This window comes from Bactrocera latifrons, unplaced genomic scaffold (assembly GCF_001853355.1).
Source record: "Bactrocera latifrons isolate USDA-ARS-PBARC rearing strain unplaced genomic scaffold, ASM185335v1 scaffold_151, whole genome shotgun sequence".
In the NCBI taxonomy this organism is placed as follows: Eukaryota; Metazoa; Arthropoda; class Insecta; order Diptera; family Tephritidae; genus Bactrocera; species Bactrocera latifrons.
Genome location: NW_017534975.1, coordinates 642797 through 663926, shown reverse-complemented (window position 1 = coordinate 663926; position 21130 = coordinate 642797). Strand labels below are relative to the sequence as shown.

The 21130-nt window shown below is 33.3% G+C and overlaps 3 protein-coding genes across 3 annotated transcripts in view; 1 reads left to right on the top strand and 2 right to left on the bottom strand.

Moving 5' to 3' along the window:
* LOC108965954 (metal transporter CNNM4) overlaps nucleotides 1-4982 on the top strand; it is a 49735-nt gene extending 44753 nt beyond the window's left edge. Inside the window, exons 3-10 of the mRNA XM_018928640.1 lie at nucleotides 953-1138; nucleotides 1283-1498; nucleotides 1576-1749; nucleotides 1819-2464; nucleotides 2555-2821; nucleotides 2890-3116; nucleotides 4611-4703; nucleotides 4773-4982. Coding sequence (XP_018784185.1) covers nucleotides 953-1138; nucleotides 1283-1498; nucleotides 1576-1749; nucleotides 1819-2464; nucleotides 2555-2821; nucleotides 2890-3116; nucleotides 4611-4703; nucleotides 4773-4979 — 2016 coding nt within the window. The 3' untranslated portion in view covers nucleotides 4980-4982. The remainder of the gene's footprint in view (nucleotides 1-952; nucleotides 1139-1282; nucleotides 1499-1575; nucleotides 1750-1818; nucleotides 2465-2554; nucleotides 2822-2889; nucleotides 3117-4610; nucleotides 4704-4772) is intronic.
* Nucleotides 4983-9825: 4843 nt separating this feature from the next.
* LOC108965957 (serine/arginine-rich splicing factor 3) lies at nucleotides 9826-20379 on the bottom strand. Its single transcript, XM_018928644.1, has 3 exons — nucleotides 20207-20379; nucleotides 19681-20096; nucleotides 9826-10873 (listed from the first exon to the last, which is right to left on the bottom strand). Exons 1-3 carry the CDS (start codon nucleotides 20207-20209, stop codon nucleotides 10507-10509), a joined length of 786 nt encoding a protein of 261 aa, XP_018784189.1. The 5' UTR covers nucleotides 20210-20379; the 3' UTR covers nucleotides 9826-10506.
* On the bottom strand, nucleotides 14826-16929 carry LOC108965956 (nucleolar protein 58). The gene is made up of 2 exons (XM_018928643.1): nucleotides 15511-16929; nucleotides 14826-15304 (listed from the first exon to the last, which is right to left on the bottom strand). Exons 1-2 carry the CDS (start codon nucleotides 16779-16781, stop codon nucleotides 15052-15054), a joined length of 1524 nt encoding a protein of 507 aa, XP_018784188.1. The 5' UTR covers nucleotides 16782-16929; the 3' UTR covers nucleotides 14826-15051.
* Nucleotides 20380-21130: the final 751 nt, after the last annotated feature.

The following is a 21130-nucleotide window of genomic DNA, read 5'->3' as shown; positions in this document are numbered from 1 at the left end:
ATTTAAAACATTTATTAATTTAGAACTAACAGGCTAAATGTCCAAAAAATCTTATTTGGTGCGATCTGGCCATAATGGAAAATGTTATAAAAAACACTTATTTTGAGGAGCTCTTACACTGGAATAAGTTGGGCATCCCATTATCCCTGATCTGTGGGGTGTGCTGAAGAAATTAATCGGTGAACCAAAACTGGAAAATAAGCACGAATTATGTAAAATAGTAATATGTATAATAAAGGAAAGTTCTCTCAGGGAGGATGGAACTTGGAACGGACCAGAAACGATTCTTTTGCATATGGCTCAAGCAGCACACGACTTCCTGCCTTAGACCAAGTATCCCCTGGGTAAACTAAAAACATGTGTTTGAAGGCGAGCTGTTTGTGCACTGGGTTTGGGATCTGCTACGTAAACACACTACTAATTAATATCCGACGGTTGGGCTTTAAGTATGCTCTGTCCAGTCCACAATAAGGGAGACCCCTCTTCCTCAACATCGCATGTAAGCTTTTGTCGAGCGTATCATGTGAAGGAATAAAGCCCATCGTCAACAAACTGATTAGACCATCAGGATCAGAATGTGTTCAAAATAAAAGAAGCATCAACAAATTATTCGATTTTACAAAAAAACAAGTGCAATAATTAAATAAACAGAAATTAAATAACGCTTGTACTTTTTTTTATTTCTAAGCTGAAATACAAAATGTATTCGATTTTACTTTCTAAATGCAGATAAACTTTAAATAACTTCACCAACATTAATTAATGAAATCCATGAACGATAATACTTATTCGAAATATATTACATTGTCTATCGTTTGATTATGACTTTTGATTGGATTCACATAAAAAATTACTAATTTTAAACGTTTGGTCTCTATTATATTTTCCAAAGCAATATGTATTTAATTTGTATATAAAATTATATATTTCATTTGTTTCCACAATTTTATAGGGCAGCGCCACGGATACAAAACCGATGGTACATCAAGGTGGAGATGTTTATCTGCAAATAAAAACATATGAAAATTTACTCCCCATCTGGCTGTCAATTGTCATCATTTTAGTCTGTTTAGGTTTCTCATCGTTGTTTTCAGGTCTCAATTTGGGTCTGATGTCACTCGATCGTACAGAATTAAAGGTATGAATGCATGTGTGCAATAACAAACAATGCTGATAAAAAAATGATGTGTATATAATTGTAATTACTTTATAAAATACACATGTATTTCAATATGACATATTTAATATATGTGTATATAATTCTAATTTATATTTTCAATAGATTTTGTGTAATACTGGCTCAGTTCGCGAACGTCAATACGCTAGAATTATTCAGCCCGTCCGAGAACAGGGTAATTTCCTACTGTGTAGTATTCTCTTAGGCAATGTGTTGGTGAACTCTACATTTACAATTCTTCTGGACGGTTTAACCTCAGGTCTTTTTGCTGTTATTGTTTCCACGCTTGCCATCGTTATATTTGGTGAAATTACGCCTCAGGTAAATCCATTTAATTTACTTAATTTAAATTTCGCTTCATTGATCTAATTAAATTACTATTACTTATGTTATTATAGGCTGTTTGTTCGCGACACGGTTTGGCCATTGGCGCTAAGACGATTGGCATTACAAAAGTTGTTATGGTGCTCACATTCCCCATGTCATATCCGATTTCGAAAATGTTGGATTGGGCATTGGGTGAAGAAATCGGCAATGTTTACAATCGCGAACGCCTAAAGGAATTAGTGAAGGTTGGTAACTGGGAATATGGTACTGAGATAAAGAATGCAATAAAATTATATTTACCTTTCATTCAATAGGTTACAACAGGTACAAATGATTTGGATAAAAATGAAGTCAACATTATTTCGGGTGCTTTGGAGTTGCGTAAAAAGACTGTTGCTGATGTGATGACTCATATCGATGATGCTTTCATGCTATCGCTTGATGCTCTGCTAGACTTTTCAACCGTATCGGAAATAATGAAGTCAGGATACTCACGTATTCCCGTATACGATGGCGATAAGAAAAACATCGTTACTCTGTTGTATATTAAAGATTTGGCATTTGTCGATACCGATGATAATACACCGTTACGTACGTTGTGCGAATTCTATCAGAATCCAGTTCACTTTGTTTTTGAGGATATGACGCTCGATCTTATGTTTAATCAATTCAAAGATGGTACTATCGGTCACATTGCATTTGTACATCGTGTTAACAACGAGGGGGATGGTGATCCATTCTATGAAACGATTGGTCTTGTGACACTTGAAGATGTTATTGAAGAATTGATTCAAGCTGAAATTGTTGATGAAACTGACGTATATATTGATAATCGTACAAAGGTACGTCGCAATCGTAGTAAAAAGCAGGACTTTTCCGCATTCGCCGAACGTCGCGAAAATCAGAAGATACGAATTTCACCACAACTCACCCTGGCCACTTTCCAGTACTTAAGTACATGTATGTATACTAAGATAATCTTAAAATAAGCAACAAAACCTTCAATAGCCATTATGTAATGTGTTATTCCTTTTTTTTTTTGTTTTGCAGCTGTCGATGCCTTTAAAAAGGAACTTGTTTCCGAAAACATCTTACGCCGCCTACTTAATCAAGACATTATTCATGCTATTAAGTGTAAGGGTAAAAATAAGGATGATCCTCGTTTGTTCATTTACCAACAAGGTAAAGCCGTGGACTTCTTCGTACTTATTTTAGAAGGTCGTGTTGAAGTGACCGTCGGCAAAGAGAATTTACTTTTCGAAAGTGGCGCATTTACATACTTCGGTACTGCAGCCCTTCAACCTAATGTCGTTGTTGGTTAGTAGCTGTAAAGCGAGTTATCAATTACATTAGATATTCATGTAAATTTTTTCCATGTTTTAAAGATTCACCCAGTCAACAAATGCGTGGTTCTATTCAGTCATTGAATATGGATTCGAAGATTCGCCAAACGTTTATACCTGACTATTCGGTGCGTGCCGTCAATGATGTCGTATACATCGCAATAAAACGTAGCCTTTACTTAACTGCCAAGAAAGCTACACTTTTAGAAAAGACCCGCAAGAGTGGTATTGAGCTGAATAGTGAAATTACTGATGATGAAGTCGAAAGGGTAAGTTTCGAAGCATTTAAGGTTTATATTTCTTATTTGCATATATGCGTAGATGCTTATATTTTAAATATAGTACATTATTAAGATCTGGCATACACAAATTAATTATCGATAAATTAATTCACAATTTCCATGAGAATGCTTAGATTCCAATAAAATTTATTATTTGCTGTTACAAAATAGTTCTTATTTGCTCCGTTTTTACTATAATTGTTTAAAATTATTTACGTTCGAAAAAGTATAACAATTCTCCAAAACTATACACTAAACCAATTACTGCTACTAGCACATCAACAATTAATAGGACCGTTGTGGAAACAGAAAAGTATGAAGATATTGTCTTCAGCAATTTATACATGATAATACCAAGCAAATTTTTTCTTTATCAAATACGGTTATTTTTCAAATATTTTTGTAGATCGCTGACCTGACATAAATCAGAGCAATTTCAATTGCTTAGACACGAGTTACTGTAACGATTAGGTGTTGAAAGTAAATCAAATAAAAAATTTTACTTTTTTATATAAAAAATTACATGTCTCGTGTTTTGTCCGCGGTAGACTCCTAAGCTTCTAAACCGATTTCAGTAAACTTGTTAACACACTATTTTCAGTTCGAACCACATTGACCGGTTCCACAATTTTTTGATGTTTCTTAAGTACAACCTATTAAGCGGATAACTCTATTAACTTATTAAGACTTGTAACCAGCCATTACCCAAATTTCTTTGTGTGAACATATTCAAAATTAAATCTCAGATACAATACATTGGGTTCTTATGTCGACAAAAACGTTTTCCGCTTTATTCGTAAATAAAAATTATAAAATGTATACCGCAGTAACGCGTGGTCGTATCCACTAATACTTTATAAAACGAAAGTAACTATTGTATAATTGGTTAAGCCAATTCGCTATTTTATCGAATTTGATGCCAAATAGCGAATGTGGTCCTTCGAACTTGTTCATTTTGATCTTTAACTCTCGCATTCATGGACATACCGTTGAATAACATAAACAAACCTATGTTTTCTTATAACTAAACAGATCTAGTTTTACCGCTACAATAACAACAACAGCTGTTGTAGTGAAATACACCTCTCGATCTGGAGAAAATCATGTCAGGGTCTGCCTAAAAGTACTGAATTTCTTTTTTTTTATACCCTGAAGTTTAAGTATATTAAGTTTACCATGAAGTTTGTAACACCCAGAAGGAAACGAGACCTTACAAAATACCTATACTAATGAACAGCGTGTGACAAGCTGAGTCAATTTAAGCATGTCTGTCTCTGTCTGCTAATAGTTGTCAGTCCAGTCCTAGTATGAAGACGTTTTTATTTAACGAAATTTTAAGCAGATTATTGTCCAAGGCAACTCTGCGACCGCCGAACAATGTTAAGTATTTTCTTTATTTTTAACTTACTCATTGTGATTACGAATTACACAAAATTTCTTTACATTGACCACTTAATATAAACATACCACTTTTTTTTACAGTTATTACACTCTGTGAACGAGGATGAAATTAGGGCACATGTCAATCATAAAATAGCTATAACTGGCAGCAATACAGCCTCACCGTCATTAAATGTGAGTATTTGAAATATTTCACTGGCAATTAAATAAACATGAATTAATGAAAATATATTTTACTTACAGGACATATCATTACAAAGTCATAGTAATGCACCGCCGCCGCACAATATGCACAGCAGTAGTAGTGGTGAAGTTTTAGATGTTGGCTCATTAAGCAGCCAAGTGACATCGGATCCAGTTAACGATCAATCAGAACATAACGGCGATCGCGAGAATGTCGCTACTACACCACTTTTGCCTAAGACTAGTGATAGCGCTAATAACAAATAACAACAAGCATAACAGCCAACGCTTATAACTCAAAAGTTTACATATGCATAAGAGCAGAGAAATAGCAATTAATATGCATCTTACTTTTATAAATATTGAAACGCAGTCAAACCTTGCATTACCACCACCAAACATTACGTTCACCAGCGCCAATGCTTATGCTCAACATACACACACATCTGTATGTACATATATGCCGTTTGCAATCACATCAAAAAAACACAACATAAAACATAAAACAAATATGTGTACATACTAAATATGTACTTAATTATAAACAACACCTGCGCATGCGCATTAAAAGGCTCTAATGCAAGATTACTACTACTACACACACTTACGTATATAGTTATTTACTTGTTATACTTAATTACTTTTACTCTCTGCAATGTAAGTTTTGAACTTTACAAGGTGTCCAGGTTTGTTTAGGTTTCTGCTGAACACATCATTGACACACTGTAGTTTTTCAATTGACTTAAGCGTAAAATCTAAACAAAAACAAAACATAAACACAAAAATAATCATCTAATGAAAAAGATGAAGCAATTAATTAATGATAATAATGAGTAACAACTACGAGAGATACACAAACAAAATATTGCGTACATACATATTTTTTCAACTAAAAATAAATGGGGCTTGTACATGTGAATATTTTTTAAAACGTAAAATTTATCTATTTTATAAAACAATAAGCGAAAAGAAGTAGAAAAGAAAGATTACAAAATATTAACTATGACAAATGCATTTCCAGATGTTAATGGCAACGTTGTGCATTTTAATTGCAACTATGTCGTTTTATAAACGCGAAGTTGACTTGCATGTGAAAGTTTAAGTATTAATGGCAACATATTTTATGTAAACTAAACAAATTTTTTTTTTTGATATTTCGGTTTTTTTTATTTCATCCATTTTAACGATTGTGTTTAATTTTGTAATGGTTTGTAATTATATATAGCTTTAAGGCTAGTCCATTATTTAATGCCGTGTTTAAATAAGTTTAATATGTATGTATATGAAATTAATTTTGTGAGTGCGTGCTATTGAAATATTTTCTCAAATGAAATTATAGAGCAGAAAATTAGATGTCAACATTATAATAAATATTTTATTGTAATTATTCCCATTTATTGCGGAGAATTTGATTCGCTTGCGTTTTTTAATATTATAATTTTTGTATTTTATTATTTTTAAACTTACACCAAAATATACGCATAACTAACAACAACTTGCACACTGCAATCTGCAAATAATTTTGTCATAGAACACAGCAATAACTCTATCGTCATAAACAAACAATTGACGATATGTCTATAAAAGTAATTAAAAAAAAATGAAAACCAAAATTTTAAACCATTAAATTAACTTATGGGTGGGCAAATTGCGTATGTATGTAATAATGTTCGAAAATTATACCTCAGTGCGTACAATTGTGACGTACACCCAATAATACCTAATGTACTTAAGAGCGATGTGAAACAAAAGCAAAAGATAAACTGAAAAAAATTAAAACTAAAAAAAACACGATGTGGTAGTATTGTATGTATGCAAGTAGAATGAATTGAAAGTGGAACCCACTTTTGCAAACACAAAACAGTTTTGCAGACATTATTATTGAACGCATTATGTTTAAAATACTTGCGTATTATTTTTCGATATTGCAGAAGTTATATTGTTAAATGCCAATAAACAATGTCGATATTTTTCATACATACAGTACATAACTAATAGTTTTGTTCATTGCCACATATGCTGTTTTATATATATATAAACTTAAGAGATTTGTTACTGGTGTTTATATACTATATACATATATATATACATACATACATATATGTGTATTTAAGAACAAAGAGCGCTTTTATTTAAATTTAGTTTATATTATTTTTGTACAGGAGTTGTGAACTTCCTTACTTGTTGTCCATTTAATTATGTTAAAATGCGAAATATACTGAAAGTAAATCTATTAAATACAATTTATTGAAATTTTTATGGAAATTCTCACGAATTTAAGTAATTTAAAACAACAAAATATATATGCTAAAGTGTTAAAAACCCTTCAAGCGCTTCCTTACTTTCTGGTTTTAAATATTTGCATACGTACAATCGTTTAAAAAATACAATAAAATTTAATTATTCAGAAATATGTTCACGTTTTTATTTATTTGGATGGCACTCAAGTGCAATTAAAAAGTGTTGAAGAAAGAAAGTAAAAAGGTAGCAGCTAAACTCTTGTGTGTATTATCAATTATATAAAAAACTATATTGAAGGCATCAAGAAAAAACAAATACCTCTGGTTCTTGAAGTCAGTTGAAGATGATCATTAAATTCACTTATTCATTTCCTTCTGCAAGCTTAAATCACCCGGTTCTAGGTTAAAAAAAAACTTTTTCATTAAAAATGGCTTATTCCGACATAATCTTCATGTAGAATAACTCATTTGCTGTCCAACATTTCAATACCTGTTCGAAGCTTCAAGACAAAAGAGCAATGGGACACTCATCGCCCGCAAAGCTGTTTGGTTTATAAAAACTCGTGAATTATGTACTATACACCATATTGTTAACTAACTCACTCATAAAAATCCATTATCGTAGGTTTTCCATATTAATGCCTCTAATGTTATTCGATGGTTTCTCCCACAATCTGTCTGTATTTATCAAATCGAGCCTCTCAACGTTCGACTTTCATAACTACGGCAATGTACTAGGCAAAGTTTTTTACTTTTTGGTGTTCAATCCATATTCAACTCTGAATCACACTGGTCTTCATTTTTGGAATTAAACTAAATTATTCTAATACATCAAACCTCAAAACCTGCGATATATCTTATCAAGGTCAGCGGCCTGTAGTAGGTTACTCCGAGCAGGGATCTCACTGATAGTAAAACGTGCGCAAATAAGGGAATCATATTGTACCATATACACGAGGAGGAAGGAAAAATGGATATTAATTTCTCAACTTAGTCTCTCAATACACTTAACCCAACTATGATAGCATTCCTTAAGTACGTTGACAACATTGCACAATTCACCGAACAAACTTTAGACACAACGAACTACAGGCTCGTAGCCTACCAATTTCAAAACGGTGGATTATCATGAGGCAAAAAATTTTGCGATCCAGCGTCGAGTTTACCTATTAAATTAACATTTTAAATTTCAGAAAACGGTGGTCATTACCTTTTCGCCTAATAGGTCATCTTCGAATCAGGATTGCGGAATGAAATCCACTATTTTGCCCGTATCATGTTTCCTTGAATCCAAGATTCGTCGCCGACGACGCAGAATCTTCTAAAGATTGCCCAAACACTGTTGTCAAGTGTTCTCACGATTGACGTGAGATTGATTATAAATGCGACCCCTATCATTTCTCACTCTAAATATTTCATGCAGGGTAAAAATAATTATGAAGCACATGTGGATGATAAATTACAAAATCTTTTATAATAAATAAATAGTTTATATAATAATATACTTGTAAAAGAATAATGACAAGTAAAACGGGCTATGTTGCAAACAATTTAAATATACTATAACTCATTCACCGGCCGAAAAATTCCGCATTAGATTTGTCAGAAAAACGAAAATCATTATACGTAGTATATGGGAGTTGGAGTGGTATTGACCCGCTTTTATCTATAAACTATGATCACATACTAAAAAAATATTCCCTGGGTTCCAATTATGTAAGTACCTCCCATACAATCTTTATAATATTTACTATATAATATGTGGGTTATGTCCAGTTTTTTTTTCTATTGTATCTATTTTAAGTACAAATGTATACTTTTATGAGTAAAACACGTTCTGTAATTTTCATTGAAATATCCTGGAAGTTTATAAGAATGTGAGAATAATGTCACGTATCAAATTTAGTAGAAATCGGTCGGTAAGGTCCCGAGGAATGTGACTTCATGAAAAGTGCCACGGCCATCGTTAATTTAATGTCTTTGGCGTATTTTGTTATTGATTTATTGCGCTTTTAGTCTGATTTCATCTATTTTCACACTGTCCGTAGGAGTTCTTATAATATTTGGTTGTTATAGTTGTTGTCTAGTTGTATTTTCTTAGCAAATTTGGTTGTTGTGTGCTTTAGTAGCTTATGAGAGATGTACATTAAACTTATAAAATGGCGGGGAGTCCTTTTTGATCTCCTTATGTAGTTTATTAGTGTGTGTTCGGCAGCTAGTTGCTTACCACGTAGACAATTTGCCTGGCCATCATTCATATGCAGGAATGACAACAATTTCTGAAAATTTAAAAAAATCGTCTATATGTAAATTACTAATTTAAATTTATTAGAACACCAAAAAATTGTATTTGTTGTTCTGAGTAATTAAAAATAAAATACAGTTTTCTTATTCCAAATGTTTGCTAACATATACTACATTTATTAGCATTGTTGATGATATTGGAAATAACTCTATACTTGTATAAACAATACGCCGCAAGGTGAAAGCTATTTGTTTTAGCAAGTTATTGGCATAATTGAACAAAATATATATATTTGAAATATTTACGCTGTACTAAGTGATTGTGTCGTTAAATGTAAATGTAAGATGAAAAAGATTGAACAAAAACTTACAGTGCGAAAATTAAATTGTATGCTCTCTATATGAATTTAAATTGACTACGTATTTAATTTACCTTGACTTAATCGTTAATTATTTTTTAAAATAATAAAATATTTTAAATTAGCTGTCGACGTAACAGTGTAGATTAGCCAGTTGTGTACTTTAGTTTTGGCTAAATAATGGTATGGTTACTCATACTTTATTGAACCAAATTTTAGATATTTTCTCAATAATTTTCCAATATAAAAGATTTAAGCAAAAAAAACTCGTGGTTTGTAAATTGTACTCTTGCACTTTTTAGCAACCAATTTGTGCAGCGTTTATTGAAAATTTTAGGCGAAATTATGACAAATCAATTTTTGTACAAAATGCAATTATGAAATATTTGGCGCATCACATGTTTGTATGTTTGTAGTAAACAGTGGTAGCGTTTCGGCTCTAATGTGCATTCAATCGAAATGAGCTTAAATTTAGTTTAACCTATTCAATAAATCTACTGCTTAAATTGAGTAGCTTATAAAATATTAAAAATAAAAAATACAAAAGTATGTAGTATGTATGTATGTATGTTGTGTGAGCTCTTTTGTTTTTTCGCTGTTTTTAGATGTTTTCAGACTTTGTTATTGTTGTTCATTTGTGGTAAATACATTAATTTATGCCTCCATAACAATAAATGAATGAATTTATCCATTTAATGTAATCTCAGAAGTCTTTTTAGTTTACAAGTTATTCATAAAAAGTTTAAACACTCTTCGTCTACTTAAAACGACACACTGCATAATAATCGAATTTTAGGAATTCGTTTTGTAACTATTTGGATTTTAATAGCGATTTGATTGAAATGAAGGAGAGGAGTAAAACTTTATATTCATGCACTGCGACCGAGCTTGTGTGTATGCTGCTCACTGCCTATTAATTGTTTTTACTGTTACTGCTACAACTGATGTCTGCTAATCTCTGCGAGAGCTAGATCGTGATGGTGTCGAATCGCCTCGTCGATTACGTTTTGTCGGTATGTTACGTCTTGGTGACGGTGATACGGAGTCATCGTAACGCCGTTTTGGCGATGGTGAGGCACCACCGGTGCCACCATTACGTTCATCCTCACTATATCGATGGTATGTGCTACCATTCTCTGTCGTGCTGCGACCATTCTCACGTGACTTACTATTGTAGGCGACATCTCGTGATTTGCGTGAACTTTTATTCGCCGAAACTGAACGGCTCCGACTGCGTGATCGGCTTGCCGAAGCAGCACTTCGCGAACGTGATCTATGATTGCGAGAAGCACTGCGAGATCGACTCCGTGAATTGCTTCTGAAATTATATAAGATATCCCAAAATAGGTTAATGAGTAAGAAATAAAAATAGTTTAGCTTATAATTAGCTACACATTTAAACAAAATTATTCTCTCGCCACATTTATCGAAAATTGCAGTAAAGCGAAAGCGAATTGCGATATCAACGAAATTCTTTATTCCTGTGAAAGTAAATTCGATGCCATTATGTATTGAATTCGACTTCTTTTACATGGCCACCAAGGGCACGGTTGCCGAAGTCCAGACGTTGAATCCAATTTTTGACAGTTTTCAAACATAAATCGGTCGCTACTGCTGCAATTTCACGTTCGATATTAGTATGAAGTGCATCATCGTCACCTAACGGCGTCAAATCGCACTACCGACGCGACCAATTGACTGGGCAATTTCGTGAAATCTGTAAATCGTTCACTTAACTAGGTTTCCAATAAGTCGATTGTGACATTCGCTGTTTGGCTTGTGGCGCCACCCTGTTGTAACCACATATTGTCCAAGTCCATATCATCCAATTCGGTCTGAAAATATTCGGTTATCATTGAGCGGTAGCGATTCCTATTCACAGTAACGTGCCTGTCTTGATCATCACGAACGACGTACGGCCCAATAACGCCGCCGGCACATAAAGCGCACCAAACCGTAATATTTTCATGATGCAATGGTGACTCATACAGTACCTACAAATATACTTTCACAGGAATAAAGAATTTCATTGATGTCCCAACCCGTTTTTGTTTAATTAAAAAAAAATCTTTTGTATCGGCATTATTGAAAAACCGGCTCTTAAAGTTGAGGCCACTGACATTGGATTTCGGTAGTAAATAATAATAATATCGACTCGTGTTGGATGGTAGCATCTTTCCATGATGAAATGGCAAACCTTACTAAAGAGAAATGTCGAAAGAGTGGAAAAAAAAAATAATACGGCGTGGTTTACTGCCCTTTTTGTAGCGTAGCTACTGAAAAACCCGTTACATAATTACCATTTGCAACGAATATAATCTTTCGCTTAGAGTATTATGATTTTTAATCACCCTACTATCATTCGGTACTAAAAATAGATGGCATCTATATAGCTTACTTTAAGGGACATACTATACATAATGTGCAATATAAAAAAATTAAATCTAGAACATTCCAAAGCTTTAAATGAATATTTCAAATATTCTATGCAACCAGAACGAACATTTATTTCTAGCAGGCCAACTACTATTTCAGCGATATTTTAGCCGCTACTACTACAACAACATTAGTTCAATCAGACTCAGACTCGAGGCTGATAAACTTGCTAAGACAGGTACTTCAAAGACACTAATTGCGGAATGGAAATGGGTAGATCTTCGTCAGATTCTTGCGATTCACTACTGTTTCTCAGACCAGCTGACCTTTGCATTTGTCAACTACTAGCAGCCGTGCATTTGCAAGGTACTCAGTGTAAGTCTACTTTTCAATGGTTGTACGAGTTCTAACAGCACACTGTACGACCGCGGTAAGATTCTTCCTCGAACATATGTCAGAACAAAGTTAAAACTCCTTGGATCCCATTCTCTTAAAGATCCTGGTGAAACATCGGAAACATAAATGTAGCACCTAAGCAGGTTTGTGATACTGGGTTCTTTCCATAAAAGGCCTACCTAATCTACAATTCCACATTTTTCAGCTCCGGTGAAAGCCGCAACCGCACTGAGAATATTGTCTTCATCTGTGGTACTATAATATAGATATACAGTACCCCGCCAACCCATTAGAAACAGTCAAATAATAAAAAAATGTGACGTTGCAATTAGCGGGACTTAAATACGAAATTATATTGAAATATTTAATTCACTTGGAGTTAGTATTTGTGATTTCTGATTCATCAGAGATAAATTGAGTTTCTTAGCGGAAGGTTTTATTTATTAGGTAAGTATTTTTTTTAAGTTTTCTGAAGCATTATAATATAAGCAATAAAAAATGTACGGTTTCGGAAATAGGTAAAAAATCGGACAAGAAAACCCAAAGTGCTATTGCTGCACTTTTAAAAGATACAAGTACATCCTAGAGAAAAATAATAAAGAAAAAAAAAATGGAATGAGTACAGTTACTGTTCCTAGAGTACCGAAAATTTTGCACACATTCAAATATTGCACCGTTGGTCGCACAAGTATGTGGCAAAATGCTGCCCAAAATGGGAAAATATCTAAACACATTCGACGTAAAGTAATGAGGTTCACTTTGTAATTGCGCAGCAAAACAGCTAGAGAAATTTAAAAGAAGCTAAATGATGTTCATAAAAAAATATCGCAAAGAAAAGTTGAACGCATCGTTTCAGAAAAAAATATAAAAACCGCCGTACAGCAAAGAAATCAAAATTGACCCAGCGAAAGAAAATTCATAGAGTGGTAAACTTCATCAGAACTACACAAAGGTGGATTGAAACAAGGTAAACATAAAAAGTTATGAAAATCCCCCGAAAGTCCCCCATTCAAAGTTATGCTGCTATTTAATATGACTTTCTCCTTAACAAAGATTAACTTTAGCGACGAAGGTCGGCTAGAAGCAGTGACAGAAACCATTCTATTGTGAACGTTATGTGGAGAATTGCATTCAAAAAACGGTAAAATATGCCCCCAATGTAATTATTTAGAGCTGCATATTGGTTGAAGGTCCTGGACCAATTTATTTTGTTGAGGGAACGATGACTAGTGAGCAGTACAACAATGTACTTGAAGATGATTTTGTACCATATTTGGCAACACTGAACCCTTCAGCAGCCCAGTACACTTATACGCATGCTGAGGTCCCTTGCCACACCAACACAACTTTGATATCAATATGTTGCCTTAGGCGGGCAATTCAACCGGACTAAGCCCCACCGAAAAATGTTGAACGTTCCTTAAATCGAAGGTATATTCCCGAAAAAATCCCACAATAACCCCACTCAAAGAAAACATAAAGGATGTGTGCCTAAATGATCCAGATTTAAAAATTATATTTGTTTGAATAGTATGCCTTAAATAGTGAAGGTTGTTATAAAAACAAAGGTTTGCCAACCAAATACTACAAAAAATTTAAGTTTTTCTCAATTTTTTAAAAAGATGATATTTCAAATAAATATTATACAAAAAATGGCATTCACATATCGTAATAACTTTTGGTTTATTTGACTCTAAACGCAAAACTATATGAATAATAGTCCCTGTTTCTAATGGGTTGGCGCGATACTGTAAATACGAATGTACGTATAGCAAATTGCTTTCAAAAATAATAAAAAAAAAAAAAAAAGTTTGTGAACGTAAATTACTGCTACGATTAGTAAAATTTACTATTCAATTATCCCTTAAGTTAGTTTTAACTTCAATTTCTGATAGTTTCTTAAATACTCTCAAAAAATACCAGAATATCTTTTGGGACATATAATAGGTTGTCAAAAAAGTCTTGCGGCATTTTCATTGAATTTTCAATTGTTCATAAAATTTTTTTTGATGACTCATGCCCAGCTCTTGACCGATGCTACGGATGCTACTATGCCGGTCTCTTTCGACCAATTCAATTTTCGACGGTAGGCCTTCCGGAGCGCGGCGCATCTTCGACCAGCTCTACACCAGAATGAAAACGTTGAAACCATCGTTGTGCGGTGGAAATGGAAACTGTATCGGGTCCATAAACTGCACAAGAGAGAGCTTGAGATGCATTTTTGCCTTTATCGTAGAAGTACTGTAAAATATGCCGTATTCAATAAACCAAGTGTTAGCGCGTGAAATGAGCTTTCCAAAAAGGTATAGCATAACCCGATTAGACGAATAAAACTAGAACTACGCGCTCTCAGCTAAAACTAGCGAAAATACCGCAAGACTTTTTTGACAAACTAATATATTCTCTTAATATAATATTATAAATATGCACGCATCAAGGAATAGTCGGAATTCTCCAAGTATTTACCCAATAAAAAAAATTCACCAAACTACCCCTGCTTTGTTTAGAAAATCAAGTAAAATACATTTTATTGTACATCTATAATTACTCATCAAAATCATTATCTGTACTTATATACCAGGTGTACGGGTATAAAGGGAGCGTTAAGATACCAATGTGTTCGTAGGGAACATTTGTTGTGAACGAGCCTTAATGTATGCTTATAAACAAACACTTTGTACATCTAAATTTTTAACCTATAAATTAACACTACGATCAATAAAGCTAATCAAAGTCCGCTTCCTTAGTTTTAGCTTTCTTTTTTGCAGGAGGAGCCTCTGTTTGCTCTTGATCTTGACTTTTATTCTTCTTCTTCTTTTTCTTTTTCTTTTCTACTGCAGACGCTTTTTCATCATTAGCCACCTGTTCAGCTTCTGCTATTGATTCATCTTTAACTTCAGCAGGGGATGATTCCGAATGCTTACGCTTTTTGACTGACAATGTGCTATCAGCTTCAGGTTGGTAAGTAAACACCTCGCTAAAATGAAAAAAAAAACATACATACATTAAAAACGATATTCATTTAACAATAAAAAAAACATATTTGCAAAATAATTCAGTTGCACCATCAGACAGCCAAGGTTTATCGTCATATCATGTGATCAGATACATGCGAAACCTTTTTTATATCATCATTAAAGTGCAAAAATTATTTTACAAAATGTAATGCCTTATAAATAATACCTCTTAGCTTGATATTTTTCGAATTTAGCTTTAGCTTTGCCGGTTCCCGATAATTTTCGAATGTTGCCTTCTTCCAGTAATCGGAGACGAGCTTCCAGTTTTACTTTATGTGTCGCTCCAAGTTCACAACTTGCCTCTTCCCCAAAAGCGTCAACGCGTGTGGCAAGAGATGCCTTTGCAGCAAGTGATCTAGACATTTTACCTTTGTTTTTTAAACTGGCCTGTCCCACCAGTTGAGCATGGAAAATTAAACCGTATTTTGGTGTATCTTTTTTAGTTTTCAGCGCACGGAATAGCGCTTTTTCCGCACCCAAAATTTGTACAGTGGAAGATGGATGTTTCGCCAGATTAATGAGCGATCCAGCGTGTGCGATTAAACGTGCTCCTACAGTTTCACCAACAAGCACTGTTAAATTAGGTGCCATAGCCATCATACGCGTCTTCAAGTAATCGTAAAGATGCGTTCTATATTCATTAATCGAAAGAATTTCATCGCACAGGCATTGTATATTTATAATATCTTCTTCAGATATTTCAGTTCCCATAGAAATTTCGGCAGCTTCCTTTACCTTCTCTTCTACTTCCTCTGGTAGAATATCAGAAAGGTCGGTAATAGCCATATTTTCGCGAGTGCCTACTAATTTAATAGTTTTCACAAATGCAATATTGTCAGTAATAAGCTTTCCAAGTTCTGGAAAATGCCAACCGTACCATTCACGTGCACGCATCATATAATTATTTAACTCTTTATCCAAATCATCGAGTAGACATTGAGCTTGCACAATCATTGTGTCGATTTTATCAGGTGAAAACTTCAATTTATAGCGAGACAAGGAGTGCGCTAAGCCTAGTGCCATAGCTGTCATCTCGCGTTTTGGTAGCCCGCTCAGCAAACTATCAGCTTGTTGACGTATGCATCGCATTAATTCTTGCACACCAGTATTATAGACACATGGTACAGCTAATTTGTCTTTGATGGCATTACCCAATTTAGCATCTGCGACCAATAAAGATGATTGTACTTCGTCGCTAAATAATTTTTTCAATGTCTTTTTAAGTGGTTTAGACATTTTGCCCTCCACTGCAGCCGTGGCAGCTGCCAATGCTTCTGTGGTATCATTGAATTTTTCAAAATGTTTCAATTTCAGCAATTTATTGGCTTTTTCAGGCGTTTGAAACTCCAGATATAGGTTATCTACTTCGGAAAGTTTCTTTTCATCTAATAACTTAAAAATTGCGTAACCTGCCGGCGTTTCATATAAAACAAACATTTTTTACTGTCATATACCAGTCCATGTAACAAAAATGTTTCCACTAATTTAAAATGCTTTATACACTTTAAACTTTGCCACAGTAAATTCCACACTCCGAATGACACCGACGAAAAATCAAAATGAAAGAAGAAACGACACTCGTGGAAAACACGTGTGATTGCGCCATTGCGATCACAGCACTCCTAGCGACTTTTTCGTAAGTCATTCACAATTCACAAGCACTATATATTCACAATTATCGGTAAGTAAATATAATTAGATGACCGCGAAATCGATGTATTATTTTGAGCACGAACTTATTAATTACTATAGTAATTAAAGCATATTTCCGAAATCAGATAACTCTACTAAAGTTAATATAATTTATTTTATTTTATATTTTATAGCAGACATACACTTCATATTTTCACTGTTGTAGTTGTAAAAAAATTCATGAAAACCCGAACATAGTAAAAATTAAAAACTGTTTATATTTCTTAGTTTTAGCTATTAAGGTGAAAATTAGTTTACTTCTTGATTTTAGTCACCCTCAATTTTGAAAACAACGTATGGCATGCAGACAAGCCGTCAGATTGATATCACCAATTTTTCATAGTAGACTACATTTATCACAATTAATGAACATAAGATTAATTTGATTTAACCGTTCTTGTTATTGTAGTAAATGTTCTCATGACGTCCGGGCCTAAAGAACCGGAATACACCCGGATTACTATCCGGCCAAGAACTATCAACGCGGCACCATTCTTCGAAATTACTTCAGGGATATTATATGCCAACATTATAGTTTCTTATCTGGATATTAAAAAAAAAACTAACACTTTATCAAAAGCGTTTTTTTTAAATAAAGTTAAACTATTGTGTGGTTTACTAATATAAAAAGGACACGTTTTATGATGAACGGAGTCGTTTTTTTGAATATTTAGACAACCGCAGATATTCAAACATATATGTATAGTTAAGTCCCTTGTTTCTTATTTACTATTAATATAAAATTAAAAAATTTATGTTATTTATTTAAATCTAAATACAAAAATAAATAAACAAGGTAATTGCTTGATTGTATGGATGATATATGTACATATTTTCTAAAATCTATTTTCTGATAACGCTGGTCTGTTGTAATTTTGTTGCCCTAGATGTAAGATTGGTTTTGGATTTTGCTTACAATTCATGACACTATCAATCATTTTGTAAGATTTGCTATTGTGTGTTTTAAATCTTTATTTTCATTTTACATTACAAAAATTAAACAACAGTTTAGTTTTGAAAAATTGGGTTGCATCGAAGCAAAGTGAGAGACAAATGTCGAAAACCCGTTCCCACGAGAGTCGGGTCTACGAAAACCGGAACGGACCCGGAGTTTTATCCGGCCAAGGACTGTCAACTCGGCAGAATTCTGCCCTTACAACAACAACAAATATCGAAAATATATCTAAAATGTCGAAAACGTAATATATATATAATATTAATTAAACGACTTTTATAATTTCTTCCTCTGTAATATTCTAGTTAAAAATGTCAAAAATCCTTGATACTTTCTAACTTTGTTTCTCACCATAACATCTAATTTATCCGGAAATGTATCCAAATGATTGCGAATAAAATCTAAATTATTTATAATATTATTTAAATATTAAAGTTTGTCAGCATATTTTAGACAATTTTTTCATAATTGGGTGTTTTATGGTTACCTAGGAAAAGACATAACTTTGATAAATATAATGAGGGATATAATTAATTGCCATATTTGAGGACCAACAAAGAGCCCACAATATTCTTTCACCTCCAACGCTTTAGCAAATTGTTTTATCATTCCTAACTTGATTACGTACTGAATCACAGGATTAATTTTAATTAAGAATACTTTGATCTAGGTGTTTCGCTCTCTTATTCGCGTCCATTGGTAGACAGTGTCTATATCTGGTTATTTGGTGGCATCACCACCTGAGTAGAACATGCGAATTACTTTTGAAACGAAAGTTAAGCTTCCATTGAGTAAAACAGGCAGAAGATTGTAATTGTAGATATTATATAGACAATTATCTTATAAATAAGATAAGGGCAAAAAATGTTTTTGCAGAGCTATGTAATCTCGACAGATTTTTAAAGTACCATATGTACACACAGCCGTCATACATTTGTGGTTTATGTGAGTTACAAGAAACCCCGAATATTATCTGGAACATATAGTTACATATGTATTGCATCAATAGAAACCGACAAAAATATTATCAAGGCTTCAAAAATATAATATAAAACTCCCAATCATCTAATACTACTATGGCTCGGCCACATCGACACAGCACGTTCTCTCTTAGATGACCAACTTGAACCTTACCACCCAAACAGATATTAGTTAACCTTTAAGACAACAATTATATGGTGACTGAGTAACTGAAAGCTACAGCCAAATAATCCTTATCAAATTATATGTAAGCAAATAAAAGAACATATAATTATATATCATATTTGTTTATAGAAAAGAAAGTACCGAATGAAAAGTTAGATTTGTTTAATTCAATGAAGGTTATTGTTTATGTGAAATGAAATAAACACACACAAGTGAAACTAAACTATTAAGTCTTATCGGTAAAACATATCATTCTCCAAAAAAGTTCTAAACTTAAATATTGAAGAAAGATAATTTTTAATTACTCATTAACAGTATATCTGTAAAATGTCAATTCCATTCCAAAAATTATATAATATAAGCCTATCAGAGTAAACCTTAGTAAAGGATCTACCAACAAACTTTATGAATCCTTCGATTAAAGAAGACTTACTTAATGCATATTATTAATTTAGCTTTAAAAGTTAAATTTTGAAATATACATATACGACCACAAACATTTATAAAAAGCACCGATATTTTGTATAATTAACAAGCACTTACCGGCGGCGGCTGCCTCGTCGACTATCACGACGTCGGCATTCTCTAGCATAATGACCTCTTCCTCCACATTCATAGCATTTGTTATCATCTGAATTGTTTCTACGCGAACGATCCCGCATACCACGTCGATCACCACCTCGACCGCTTCCACCACCGGCAAACTTTCCTGTAGATAATTCTACCCTTGCACGGCGACCACAAACCGTCCGTCCATCTAATCCGCGCACAGCATCTGCCGCATCACGGGCGCTTTCGAATTCAACAAACGCAAAGCCTGGCGGGTTGCGAGCAATCCAAACACTTCGTAAAGTTCCATAGGCGCCAAACGCATATTCTAAATCGTTTTTCCTGGCGCTATTGCCCAAATCACCTACATATACCTTTCTGTCGCTGGGGTATCGTGACATTTTTTTTGACTGGTGTTAAAAAAAAATGTATAAAATCCATTGAAAATGAAGTGAATGAAAAATCGATTACGGGTTAGAATATTAACTAACGCCTACGCAAACCACAAACATTTGCTTACCATTTTCGCCGCTTTACACTGTTATAATTAGAAATATTTTATACTTTTCTCCACAACTCTATCTTTAATTATTTTTCAGGAAGTCTCACCAAATTATTTTCAGAACATCGTCCCTGCAAAAAAAGACCGCTTGCAGAAATATAAGTCGATGCAAAACTTGTACATTTATAGTGCTGCCATATCACATTATGCAATGTCACTTTAAATTTTAAATTTTTGATGGAAAAATATTATTCTATTTATTTATTTTACAAAAAGTAATGCATACTATTAATAAAAGCGACTTACAAAAAGAACGCCTAGACGAATTATGAAAGTTTCAATTATTCATTATATATAATTCAATAAAATGCTGAATTGTTATTTAATTTAATGAAGGTTTTAAAGTACATATTACACATTTTATTTTCGTATATTAATTTTAAAGTAAATTGTATGAAAGGCATTAACATTTATTTCTTTTATATCCATACGTGAACTATTTATTTTATTCATAAATATTCCAAATATTTTCCTTTGTATACAAAATGAATGCTGGTGGCAACGATTTCAAAAGTCTCATCAATTTGGTAACGTGCTGGTTTGTATTGGGTGGTGAATTAAGTAATGTAGATATTTATTCACGTTCACATTAGTCAGAATATAGAGCATAAGATGTGTAAACATTTTATCCATTTTTTTAGTTATCCATTGGGCGTTAAGAAACTCATAGAAGTTTTAACAGAACTCTGGTAGCGTTGTTAAGAAATTAACCGGTAATTTAACCGATAGGTGGTGGATATAAATTTGGATCGTTACAACCTCAGTATATATATATACTGTGGTTACAACTATGAAACGACAGTCTTATGAGGTATAGCTGACCTGCCAAAAATATTTTCCCTCCGATTGATTACAAATATAAACATTTAATACTTATAAACA

Coding starts and splice junctions, on each gene's coding strand:
- LOC108965956 (XM_018928643.1), bottom strand. CDS start 16,781: ATGTTTGTTTTATATGAAACGCCGGCAGGTTACGCAATTTTTAAGTTA. Junction 15,305..15,510: donor GAAAAATATCAAGCTAAGAG/GTATTATTTATA, acceptor TTTTCATTTTAG/CGAGGTGTTTACTTACCAAC.
- LOC108965957 (XM_018928644.1), bottom strand. Junction 10,874..19,680: donor CGACGAGGCAGCCGCCGCCG/GTAAGTGCTTGT, acceptor ATATAATTTCAG/AAGCAATTCACGGAGTCGAT.